This window comes from Pseudorasbora parva, chromosome 2 (assembly GCF_024679245.1).
Source record: "Pseudorasbora parva isolate DD20220531a chromosome 2, ASM2467924v1, whole genome shotgun sequence".
In the NCBI taxonomy this organism is placed as follows: domain Eukaryota; kingdom Metazoa; phylum Chordata; class Actinopteri; order Cypriniformes; family Gobionidae; genus Pseudorasbora; species Pseudorasbora parva.
This window is the reverse complement of record NC_090173.1, coordinates 13,548,307-13,561,904: the sequence shown is the minus strand read 5'-3', so window position 1 is coordinate 13,561,904 and position 13,598 is coordinate 13,548,307. Positions and strand designations below refer to the sequence as shown.

At 41.4% G+C, this 13,598-nt stretch overlaps 1 protein-coding gene across 1 annotated transcript; it reads left to right on the top strand.

Annotated features, from left to right (window-relative positions):
* The first annotated feature begins 8,397 nt into the window (after window positions 1–8,397).
* On the top strand, window positions 8,398–9,639 carry LOC137050518 (NAD(P)(+)--arginine ADP-ribosyltransferase 2-like). Its single transcript, XM_067428765.1, has 2 exons — window positions 8,398–8,644; window positions 8,721–9,639. The coding sequence occupies exons 1-2, from the start codon at window positions 8,594–8,596 to the stop codon at window positions 9,513–9,515; spliced, it is 846 nt and encodes a 281-aa protein (XP_067284866.1). The 5' UTR covers window positions 8,398–8,593; the 3' UTR covers window positions 9,516–9,639.
* The last annotated feature ends 3,959 nt before the right edge of the window (window positions 9,640–13,598 follow it).

Genomic DNA, 13,598 nt, shown 5'->3' with positions numbered 1-13,598 from the left:
GGAGAAGTGGGCCTGTAGTTCCCCGGTAAAGGTGGCTAGAACGATGTTTGTATAAACACAGTGTGTTTATGTAGGCTGTATGTTTGCTAGTGTAGCAACAGTAGTTTATAAGGCTGTTTTCTCTTCTGGATATGTGTAATATGAGCAGTTGAGGCCACCGCACATGCCGCGGGCATGTAGCGGCGATATAAACTGACATATGTTCTCCTGGCGAATGTTTTTAGCTGTAGCCACCTCTGGGTAGCGTTGGCACCTCTGCTAGTGAAATATCTAGATGAATTTGTGAGGTTAGGCTAGCGCATGAACTACAGTAAGGTCTGTCCCAGTCCTTTTTAGGGCCGTTTTTGTGGGATTATCAGACCGATGCTAGTGCATCAAGTTGGCCTAGGCCGTTGATGGGATGACGGTGGCGTCTCGCGGTGGCATATCGCCCTGGCAGTTGCCCCGGGCTCCTGTCGGTATCCCCGCAGGAGCTTTGTATCCCTACCCAGCCTCCCCGTAGTAGGGTCGTCCGGCCAATGCCCACCCCCCTTCTGCATTTGGGGGTTGTTATTAATGCAAAAAGGTGTATAGCAGAATGAATCGCGACTCAGCCAGTGGTCGTGGGGACGGGGTAGGCGTCTCTTCGCGGTGCGCAGTTAGACTGGTTTTGCTAGCCCCGCCCCCCAGAGCTAGTGCGGCCGCCACTTCTGGGCGGCCCCCCGGCTTGGTTCAGGAAATGGCCGGTTGTGTGTGTTCAATATCTTTCACTTTCTGCTCTGTGTCTTCTGCTTCACCTTTTAGGCTCGGGTCGAGCTGTACTTCGCAACCATCTGAAAGCATCAGTTGGTAGGATGCTCCCCTGGAGTCGAAACACTGTCACGGCTGACGCCCTTGCGCGGACGGCGGACCGCTGGACGACCAGACGGCCGCCCTGGAGGCAGGTGGCGTAAGTTGTACTCCCCTCGCTTTAGAGGGTTCAAGGCGTTTTATGCTGAGTGCACTGCTGTGGGCATTGTGTTTTAGGTCCACGCTGGTAGGCGCTGCCTGAGAGACTGCGCTGTCGCAGAAGGCTGCTATGGGCCGCTGGGGCGGACCGACTATAGAAGGCTGGCTGGCGGGAGACGCCAGCCGAGGCAGTCCAGGCAGTTAACTCTGGGTCAGGTGGTAGGCCTCAGTAGGCCTCCCTGCGGGTGAGTTCCGACATCGTGGCCCATGTGAGCAGGGAGGGTTCTCCCCAACGATGTCGGCTGCAGCAGAAACCTCGTCATAAGTAGGCCCCTAACGGCCTCCCTGGGGATGAGTCCCCAGGTAGTGACTGGATACCCAGTCCTCATCAGCCAGCAGACAGCCACTGTCAGCCCGACTTTAAGGGCTCGCTGAGTTTCAGCACGCCTCACATGGCGTCCCCTGAGGGGGTGACCTAGGGTTCCGACCATTGGTTGACAGGATCTAGGCCGCTTGAGGCCGCCTGTAGGGTGAGCCCCGGTTCCCAGGTCTTGCAACAGTGTGCGCGGGTGCTAGCCAGGCGGCTAGCATAGTCTGCTATCAGGGACGGGCCGCTTCAGGCCGTCCTATGATCGTTTCCCGGCCCTGCGGGGTTTCCGGTGGGATTTGCCATCGGATAAGCACCGTATGTCACCAATCTAATAGGGAACTGCCATTCGGCAATAGGCCTCTCCGGGCCGCCCTAAAAAGACCGGACTGTACGTAGGCATCAAACAGGCCTCCCTGGAGGCGAGCCCCGGGAACACAACAGCTCCCAACAGTTTGCACGTTGGCTGACAGGAAGTAGGCCGCTCTAGGCCGCCTGAGGGTGAGCCCCCGAGCTGGGACGCTCGGTAGGCCAGTGTATTATGCTGTCAGGCCTCTTTTGGCCTTTTTGGGAGGGATTCCCGGACCAGGTCTCGGTGACAAGCTAGCTATTAGCATGGGTGGCTTCTGGCGCTATAGCCTCATGAGCCCCCTGAGGAACCAGTAAAGCCACCTGCCTGCAGGCCGCCTGAGGGTGAGCCCCGAGCTGGGACGCTCGTTAGGCCAGTGTATCATGCTGTCAGGCCTCTTTGGGCCTTTTTGGGAGAGGATTCCCGGACCAAGGTCTCGGTGACACGCTAGCCATTAGCGTGGGTGGCTTCTGGCGTTATAGCCTCATGAGCCCCCTGAGGAACCAGTAAAGCCACCTTCCTGCGGCTTTTAACAGCAAACAGCTAACACTAACGGTGCTGGGTGGAGGCGCCTCATGGCCTCCCTGGAGGGGAAACGGTTCCTTGGAACAGGAACGTATAACTGGCTTTGGGCTGACAGCTAGCGGCTGCCCGCCGGTGGGTCCCGGCCTGCGCCGGTATAACTCAAGGGCGGGCTTATGCCCTAGCACAACGAGACTCCGTTTCTGCTGCGCAGTCCCTTCAGGACAGGGACTGGCTAGCCTACAGCATGGGTTACCTACCAAGCTGGCTTAAGAGCTCCCCTCATTGAGGGTCGTCTGCGAGCTTACGGCCGCTTGGGTCTGATCAGACGGGCAGGCCCCCCTCGGGGCCTCCCGGGTAGATCAGTCCATAGGCCTTCTTTAGGCCTCCTGAGCACCCCTGTAATAAATGTGCTCAGTAGATCCTAGGATCGAGCAGAAGAGACTCCCCTCGATGGCAAGGGTAAGAAGCACTAAGCTGAGTACTGCTCTCCAGGATTCCCGTCTCCGAGTTCCGGTCTGAGGAGGACACTGCCACTTTTGCAGTCCCTCAGTCTGGATGCTCATAAGTAGAGCGATGTCCGGAGGCTCTGTTTTGACAGACAGGGTTGGCCAAGCTGGGGTGTCCCACAGAAGTGATGCCAGGTGAGGCCTCCCTGGTGGCATTCGGTGAAGGGTTTTCCCGAATTAGTGACGGCTGGTGGCGCCCTCGGGTCCCCTAGCCACATTCCCTTAAGGGACTCCTTCCTTCGAAAGTAGTAGGTCCCAGGCCCTCGAGCAAGCCGAGAGTAGGAAACCTCAGTTAAAACTTGTTTAGGTTCTCTCTTAGGCATATAGCTTGGGCTATGACCGTAGGGAATGATGTCACTGGCAGCCTGTGTGGCTAGAGGGGGAGTGGTTCAGACTTTCCGCGAACACTCGTCCAGGCAGTTCTCACTGCCAGTAAGGGGCGTGCACTCCCCTCAGCATGGCGGCGTGGGTATATCGTTCCCCGTAGCGTCAGCTGACGCAGCGCGAGTTCCCTTTCGAAAGGGAACGTCCCCGGTTACGTATGTAACCTTAGTTCCCTGAGAACAGGGAACGAGACGCTGCGTCACATGGCCATGCTTCAAGGTGTGCCTGCCCACAGTCCCTTCAGACGAAGCGGATGTTGTCATGTTGGCACGGTGCCTTTTTATACTTCCTGGTCGCACGGTGATGACATCACCAGCTGCCGACGGTCAGTAGGATTGTGATTTGATAGCGATTTCAGACACCTGTCACGCTGAAGGCGTTCCCCGTAGCGTCAGCTGACGCAGCGTCTCGTTCCCTGTTCTCAGGGAACTAAGGTTACATACGTAACCGGGGATGTTTTATACTGTGGTTGCTTAGAAGGGTTGGAACCAAACTCTGGAGGACTTCAAATCTTTGGGACCGAACATGCATACCCCTTATTAGAGGTAAAAAAAATATACCCTTAAGGGTACCACCCCAGTGACAGCCACTTGTACCTTAAAAGGTACAATTTTTTTATTTATTTTTTGACCGTGTACCCTGTAACTACATGAAACAAAAGGGGAACAACCACCTTTTTAATTTACAGCCGCAGATTCACACTTACCCTGTAACTACATGAAACAAAAGGAGAACAAACACCTCTTTAATTTACAGCCGCAGATTCACACTTACCCTGTAACTACATGAAACAAAAGGAGAACAAACACCTCTTTAATTTACAGCTGCAGATTCACACTTACCCTGTAACTACATGAAACAAAAGGAGAACAAACACCTCTTTAATTTACAGCTGCAGATTCACACTTACCCTGTAACTACATGAAACAAAAGGAGAACAAACACCTCTTTAATTTACAGCTGCAGATTCACACTTACCCTGTAACTACATGAAACAAAAGGAGAACAAACACCACTTTAATTTACAGCCGCAGATTCACACTTACCCTGTAACTACATGAAACAAAAGGAGACAAAATGTATTTTTTAGATACACACAACTCTTAAGCATGATGCAATCGGTCAGGAGACACACAAGAGCCAATGATGTTTTACAATGAAAGCTGAAGTATTGATGCGGTTGGTCATGAGACACATGAGAGCCAATGCAACTTCACTATCAAAGCTGATGTAACGTTTCTTAGGGCGGCAATTTTTGATTGTGTGCATGATCATCTTCGGAAGGAGACACTGATCGCTGCTTTTTTTTTTTTTTTTTTTTTTAAATACAAATCAATCGTTTGGCCTCAGAACAATTGTAATATTTGTAGTTTTTGAATAAACTGTGTCTTGTGATCTTATCTGCCTGTTATGTCTTGTGTTTTATATCATATAATACATAAATGGGTAATGATAGGGGTTGGGCTATATGTTTAAATGAGTCTAAATAGTGTAAATAAATAAAATAAATAACATGTAAATAAAAGTAACGTTATGCTGGCTGATTAAATTGAGAATCACACCCCAACAAGTCATAATGGCAAAATATGCACACTAAAAATATGCACACAAAAAGTGTCACTTTTGTGAATTGTGTACATTTTGATGTATTGTTATAAACTCTGAATAATTGAATTCTGTCATCTATATAAGGTTTAATATTGCTCATTAATGGGCTACTTTTACTGCAGGATAGTGGTCCCCTTGGAACGATTTTGGACATCTCTTGACTCTTTCTCGTCAGGACACTTAGATATTTTTTTTTTCATGATCATGTATGAGCATTTTATTTTTGACATATGTCTAACATTTTATAAATGTTACTTGTTTCAGAACATTCAGAAAATATTCAAAAAAAGCACAAACGTTCTCATTTTATTTGCAAAATTACAAAATGGAATGTTCCCATCTCTTGACTTATTACCTCTTTCTCGTCAGGACACTTAGATATTTTTTTTTTCATGATCATGTATGAGCATTTTATTTTTATTTTTCTCCACAAATCAGCGCACATACAGTTTGAAGAAAAGGTTGTGCAGTTTATCATTTTAAATAACAATTCAAAGTCTCGCGCGAGAACTCCGGTCTGACGCACGTGTGATCTCGCGTTGTTTACTCGGCACGTGTGTTTGGGAAACGTAGTTTGCGCACCGGAGAGAGAGAGAGTTGTCAGCGATTCTTTCTCTTGTTCAGTCATGCAGTGTGAACTCCTCTGTCGTCAAACCATCGTGCACAGTGCATCCTTCTCATCTGTATTTAATAATGACTTTTCAGTGTGGTTTAAACCTCTTTTTTGGCCCATAATATGCATTTTATTTTTTAAAGTAATTAAAAATATTTTCTCTATGCTATTGAAAATGTGGGTTACATCGTGAACACCGCAGTGACTGAATGATACCCCAGATAGTCATGCAGTGTGAATAGAGCAGTGACCTGACGAGTTTGTTTTAAACAAAAAATAAATTAAAAATTCTAACACTTTACAATAAGGTTTTAATTTATTTTTTGTTTAAAACAATATGTCAGAAAACATAATTAGATGTTATTTTCATTAATGGACCAAATTTTGATCATATTAAGCTGCTTCACAGTGATTTTATGTGTCCCAAATCTATTTCTTCAGTCACACATTCTTGTTGCGTCACATGATTGTATTGTACTAAGTTGCAGCAGAAACATGCTTATTCAGAACAAGCAATCACACCCCGGCCTATATCATGAAGCCAGTGGCTAGCCCCGTGTATTTCAGTTTAGTTTGTGCCACCCCTGGGTTTTAGGCACCATAATAATGGTTTAGCTTCATGCCTAAAATTAAAGCCTGACTGGATTGGTTTGGGTTGGCCATGCAAAACTAATCCAACTAACCCTAAGTTTGTTCACATACCATCACACTACGAGCCCCAGGTTCATACTTTAATCTCTTACATTAACATTCTGTTTTATATTTTTAGCATGCTAACATACACCAATACTGGCAAGCAGTTTACAAAAAAAGTTTTTTATGTACTTTTTCTTGTCTCATTACTCAGACTTTATTTGTTTACTGACAGACTATACTGACAGACAGGAAGAATTTGTGCTTGTGTTTGTGAAACCACAAACACCTCTGATGATGCACTTCAGAGGAGTTGCATTAGCTGGATACATCAACATCACACTTCACACTTACTCCATCGTAAGACATTTGAATTTCAATAAGGATGTTCTAACTCCTGATGCAACAAAATCACCTGATCATCTTTGTTTCTGACTTTATTTGCAAATTACTAAATTACTTTATTACAAAGACCACAAACTAACATAAACAGCCAAGAGTCAAACTGCCCAACTAAAGGAAACACTGATCACCATAATGGTGACCACACATTTCCAATACATCATCAACATCTAAACCTCTGTTAATTCTCAATAAGAACTTCTGTAGACGTATAACAGAAATGCGTAGTTTCTGGATAGTCAATAGTTTCTATCTGTTCAGTAATAAGTGAAGCTGGTAATGCTCTTTGTGTAGTTGTTTAATCCTCCACTGCTGAGATCTTCAGAGATTTCATTTCTTATTTTATCTTCAGTTGATTTTATCTAAGTCTGTGGCTGAAGTCAGTTGTAGTTCTTGTGTTTCTCTTTTTTCTGGTGTTGTTCTTCTTTTTTCCTTCAGTGATTCTGCTCATTATCATCAGGTGTCACCATTAATGGTCAAACATCACTTTATTAATCATTTAATTATCTCACCAACTTTAACAGTTTCAGAGTTACTTTAACACTCATAGTGGGACCATTGTGCTCTGAGTAGTGATGATTTAACACTGGGGATTTTACTGTGTACAGGTCCTTCTCAAAAAATAGCCTATTGTGATAAAAGTTCATTATTTTCCATAATGTAATGATAAAAATTAAACTTTCATATATTTTAGATTCATTGCACACCAACTGAAATATTTCAGGTCTTTTATTGTTTTAATACTGATGATTTTGGCATACAGCTCATGAAAACCCAAAATTATATATATATATATATATATATATATATATATATATATATATATATATATATATATATATATATATATATATATATATATATATATATATATATAGCTAAAAAAATTAGCATATTTCATCCGACCAATAAAAGAAAAGTGTTTTTAATACAAAAAAAAGTCAACCTTCAAGTAATTATGTTCAGTTATGCACTCAATACTTGGTCAGGAATCCTTTTGCAGAAATGACTGCTTCAATGCGGGTTTTCATGAGCTGTATGCAAAAATCATCAGTATTAAAACAATAAACGACCTGAAATATTTCAATTGGTGTGTTCAATTGGTTTCAATATTTCAATATTTCTAAAATATATGAAAGTTTTAATTTTTATCATTACATTATGGAAAATAATATACTTTTATCACAATATGCTATTTTTTTCAGAAGGACCTGTACACTTGTTCCCTATTGAGTCCTGTATCAGTTATAAAGTATTGCTACTGACTTATAATTATTTGTTAACATGTATGATGTTATAAAGTCAATATTCATTTCTTGCAGATAACAGATTAAGATCTTAACTGACTCACATACCCTTTTTCACTTTAACTCTGAAAACCCTAGAGTACGTGTCATTATTACAGTGCACAGAGAAACAAAACCACAAAAGTTTGGTTATCACACCAGCAAAATCTACTGGAAATGTTGTGTCTTTTCATCTTAGCATGAAATTATGATGACAGACAACTTTAATTAAAATATTAATTGTTTTGAGCAGTATTATGCAAGCATTTAATTATTTCTGCAGCACACATTGAATCACTCTTAGTTCTGTTCCTTACAGCTCTTACTCTTTCCAAAGCATCATGGGAAGTGCATTGTTAAAGCTGAACGGCATAATATCAAAGTTATGTTTCTGTTGTTATTCAGCACTATTATTAATAATCAAAACTATTATTATTCTAATTAATTCAAAACAGGAGGTGCATGTCTGTCTCTGTCATTGCTGCAACTGCAACTGTACTTGCTCTTAAGATCTTAATGTTTTTTAAATATACATTTACTAATGTACAAATTATTTAGTGTTAACTTAATGTGAGTCCTGCAGGAATATGGAGGAAAAACATGCACATTAAAACCTGTTTTCTGCTGGTACTGACATGACATGAACAAGCCTGACCTTTGTGCAACTGCACATACACCAGACGTTCACAGGTGTTGCATTGTGGAAACTTAAACAATTCAGATGAGCTGATGCACATAGATACAAATGCCACCGTGCTCACCTCTTGGTTCAGAGACTCATTGTCGTCTGACTGTGAGTGACTTTTCTGATCTTTTCCTCTTGTCATTGAGTTTCTGAAAAAAAGAAAGATAAATAGACCACAATATTCTAATTTTGGACATGTTGCCATTGGAGTAATCAATTTAGCAAAACTCTATTGTTTTTTTCTATTTCTTTCATCATCTGTTCTTCACTAGATCTATAGATCATCTGAGGGATTTGACTGAATCAAGATGCTGCTGATCATTGAAGCTCTTCTTCTCATTTTAGCTGCTCTGGAACAGGTAAGCTTGTGTTCTAGTATGAATATTACAGACATGAATACTGATGATGTGATCATTATGATTCCTGTTGCTGCAGGATCACAGAGCTGCTGCTGCTGCTGTCAAAGGACAGATAATTCCATTGGATATGGCACCGAAATCTGTGGATGACCAATATATGGGCTGTAGAGGGAAAATGGCAAAGCTGGTGGAGAAAAAACTTTTAAAGAATGAACTCAAAAAATCCCCTGTTTTTAAACTGGCTTGGGATAAAGGGAAAGAGTTTGCCAAGGGCCCGAAAGATGATTTGAATAGGACTCATTTAATTGCCATTTATGTGTACAGTGACGCTAGTGTATACAGTAACTTCAACGTTGAAACTCGTAGTGATAAAAAACAGTACAAAGATGATGAATACAAATGGTATTCACTTCACTTTCTTTTAACAGAAGCTATAAGGATTCTGAAGAAAACCCAAAATCAATGCCATACTACTTATCGTGGTACAAATGTTGAATTTAATATGACTGTTCTGAACAAAGAGGTTCGTTTTGGCTCATTTGCATCCTCCTCTCTTGATATTAAGGTAACAAAAAGTTTTGGAACTAAATCTTGTTTTGAAATTCGCACATGTGAAGGAGCTAATTTGGCAAAATATTCTAAGCTTCCTCATGAGAAAGAGGTGTTGATTCCTCCGTATGAGAAGTTTATAGTCACTGCTGTCAAGACAAGAGTTGAGCAGAAAGATCTCTGGTGTGAGACTGTGTTTGTGTTGAAAAGCACTGGAACAAGAAGTGACCTGAACTGTGCTCTATTTAAGAAACCATCTCGAATATTGAAGAACATCTCGAAGACCAAAGCAAAGTACTATGTGCTGAATAAAGTGCTTTGAATTTACATTATATAATCATGTACATCAATTCCAGCATCTGTCCCTATTTGTTAGTTCATTAATTATTTTTCAGAGAATACAATTTGTTTAATGTCAATACAATGAAATACAATTATTTTTAAGTGACCCAGTTCAGTGGCCTTAAGGTGATTTTATGTGTCTGTGATTAATTTCTTCATTTGTACTTACATCTTACAATTTTATTGTTTGCTGTCTCTCTAACTGGCAGCAATAGCATGTGAACTGCTAAATGTCCTTCTCAGTGCAATACAGCAATAATGTTTTAGTAACAAGCTAAAAAAAAAAGCTTTTGATTCTCATTCATTTAAATGTATTTGAAAATGATTTTTTTAAATATAAATTCTATACTTACTTTTTCATTTTAGTCATGTTGGAGATTAAGAAGAGTTTAAAAGATTGAAGTTGGTTTTGTGGTTTTCATTGTGCAGACGCTTGTGGCTTTGTTGTGTTTGGCTTAAGCTAGCAGAAAAAAATGAAAAAGTTTCATTTCAGTAGAAATTCAATCAATTAGGCTTGTTCATCAAAAATAGTATTTGTTCAAATATACTTATATTAACTTTATTTGTGTTGGAAATATTCTCAATTTAATTAAGGTCATTGAACTTTAAAAAAAAAAAAAATAGGTTTAATAAATAAAAATAAATAAGTTGAAATAGGAGAAATTGTCCTGCATGAAACCACAGAACTTCACAAACGTCGCTGTCAGAGAATCATTTATTTATTTTATTTTATTTCTTGGGTTAACGAAGCAGTGTGAAAGTAGTCTATTTGGCAGATCGGCGTTTGACATTATTTACCTTTCCAAGAGTTTTGTGTGGGCTCGTGGAGAAAAGATGAGTCATCTGTCAGTTTGTCATCGACACTCGTGTAAGGTTCAGACGAGTGGTAAATGTCACAAGGTGACTATGGTGGTCAGTGGGGGAGGAAAACACACTATGGAATAGGTTTCCCTTGGGGAATGTTTTTAATAGTGATGGGCAGACCGAAGCTTCATGAAGCACTGAAACAGTTGAAGCAAATGTGCTGAAGCTTCGAAACAACACCCGACACCCGTCTCAATGACGCCATCTAGACTAGAGGTCACATACATGTATTGATCTGAAATAATCTTGACAGTTATATATGTAAAAAAAAAAATGTACATCTGTCTGACAACTTTTCTGGCTATCTCCAGACCAAGCTCAATTTAACATTGAACATTAGTCTAGGGAGTCTGCACTGTATTTTCTACTGAACAAGAGGCGTAATCAACTGGCATTATTAGAATAACTGTATGCAATTGGATAGTACTTCAACCAATCAGTCTAGAAGAGGCATGATTAACAGGCAACAACCCATCTCTTCTCTATCCGTCATCGTGTTAAACCCGCCAATAGCGCATTAGGTGGATAAGCCAGTCTGTGATTGGTTCCTGCAAAAGTATAACAGAAGCAGTAGAAATTAATGTACAGGTTTCCAGACTGAGTTGCTAGGTGAAATCAAATCGCCTGGCAACACACCTGGCAACAGTGGTTTGAGGCCTATCTCACAGGTAGGTCTTTTAAGGTTGCCCGGAGAGGAGAGGTATCCAAAACACATCAACTGACCACGGGGGTTCCTCAGGGCTCAGTGCTTGGACCTCTTTTCTTCTCCATTTACACTACATCACTGGGACCCATCATTCAGGGACATGGCCTCTCATATCATTGCTATGCTGATGACACACAGCTCTACCTCTCATTTCAACCAGATGATCCCACAGTACATGCACGAATCTCAAGCTGTCTGGCGGATATCTCTGCATGAATTAAAAAACTTTGTAAGGGTGGATCGCCTACAGTGATTCTGACTGCAGGGTTGCCAAACGACTAAAGAAACATTATCAGCAAGATGCTAGAAAACTGTACATTTCTTGTCTATAACCACCCACTGCAACTTATACCAACGACGGAAATAATCGCAGTTACAATAGCAAAATATGTGGGAGAGCGTTGCTTTAAAGTGACTATATTGTATTGCAATAGGTAACACTTCAAAGTCAATACCAAATCAAAACTACTTAGCAAATCATTTATAACTGAAATAATTTAATGACAAAATCGGGTTATGGTTACACTTAAAATAGTTACAAAATAGATAAATGAGATGATAAAAATGTATACTATTAATCATACCCAAATTGTAAAAAATGTTACGAGAGAGAGAGAGAGAGAGAGAGAGAGAGAGAGAGAGAGAGAGAGAGAGAGAGAAACAAAGATAGAGAAAGATAGAAAGAGACCGCCAGAGAAAAAGAGCCAGAGCAAAAGTTGCAATCTTCTTTTATCTATCCCTTGACCATGTGACTGAAACCCTGAGACATTCAAACTGACCAATCAGACCAAACTTCCCCCACTGTACTACAGGTGTGGCACCCATTTGGCCCACAGGCCCTCAACATCTCTTTGTCTTTAGAAATCCCGTATGGCCCCACTGATAAGAGAGACAGGGGTGGAAAACAGTAAAACAAATGTCTTTGTTCAATTTCAAAAATCAAATATCTTTGATTATTTTGAATTCTTACAACTTCACCTGCAGCTCAACTTAGCAAAGACTGAGCTGCTTGTCTTCCCTGCTAATCTGACCCTACAACACGACTTCACCATCCAGCTAGATTCATCTTTGATTACCCCTTCAAGATCGGTCAGAAATCTAGGAGTAATCTTTGATGACCAGCTGTCCTTTAAAGACCACATCTCAAAGACAGCTCGGTCATGCAGGTTTGCGCGACACAATATGAGGAAAATCAGACCGATCCTTACGGAGCATGCAACACAGCTTCTTTTTCCAAGCCCTGGTAATTTCTAGACTTGACTATTGCAATGCGCTTCTGGCTGGAGTTCCATCATGTGCAATCAAACCGCTGCAAATGATCCAGAGCGCTGCGGCACGTCTTGTATTCAATGAGCCCCAAATGGCTCATGTCACACATCTCCTCATCTCTCTGCATGGGCTACCACTCGCTGCCCGCATCAAGTTCAAAGCTCTGACTCTTGTTTATGGATCCACCACAATGATTTATAAAGGTATCATTATGTTATGACTTTACTTGTTGGGGCACATAACTATTAACTATTTTAAAATTATTTCAAAACCCATAAACACAATTACATAGTATTCAATCAATTAGTAAATAGTCATGTGCCCCAACAAGTAAAGTCATAAAATAATGATACCTTTATAAATCATTAGCTAATGATTCATTAAAGCAGACAACTGGAAGTTGAAATGCATGGCTTTGACCTGTTGTGGTAATTAACACATTCATTTACAGGTCCTTCTCAAAAAATTAGCATATTGTGATAAAGTTCATTATTTTCCATAATGTAAAGATAAAAATTAAACTTTCATATATTTTAGATTCATTGCACACCAACTGAAATATTTCAGGTCTTTTATTGTTTTAATACTGATGATTTTGACATACAGCTCATGAAAACCCAAAATTCCTGTCTCAAAAAATTTGCATATCATGAAAAGGTTCTCTAAACGAGCTATTAACCTTATCATCTGAATCAACTAATTAACTCTTAACACCTGCAAAAGATTCCTTTTAAAAACTCCCAGCCTGGTTCATTACTCAAAACCGCAATCATGGGTAAGACTGCCGACCTGACTGCTGTCCAGAAAGCCATCATTGACATCCTCAAGCGAGAGGGTAAGACACAGAAAGAAATTTCTGAACGAATAGGCTGTTCCCAGAGTGCTGTATCAAGGCACCTCAGTGGGAAGTCTGTGGGAAGGAAAAAGTGTGGCAAAAAACGCTGCACAACGAGAAGAGGTGACCGAACCCTGAGGAAGATTGTGGAGAAGGACCGATTCCAGACCTTGGAAGACCTGCGGAAGCAGTGGATTGAGTCTGGAGTAGAAACATACAGAGCCACCGTGCACAGGTGTGTGCAGGAAATGGGCTACAGGTGCCGCATTCCCCAGGTCAAGACACTTTTGGGCTACAGAGAAGTAGCACTGGACTGTTGCTCAGTGGTCCAAAGTACTTTTTTCGGATGAAAGCAAATTGTGCATGTCATTCGGAAATCAAGGTGCTAG

Bases quoted from the DNA above. Each gene is read 5' to 3' on its own strand.
- LOC137050518 (XM_067428765.1), top strand. From the start codon at position 8,594: ATGCTGCTGATCATTGAAGCTCTTCTTCTCATTTTAGCTGCTCTGGAA. The intron at 8,645-8,720 runs GTAAGCTTGTGT...CTGTTGCTGCAG, and splicing joins TTTTAGCTGCTCTGGAACAG to GATCACAGAGCTGCTGCTGC.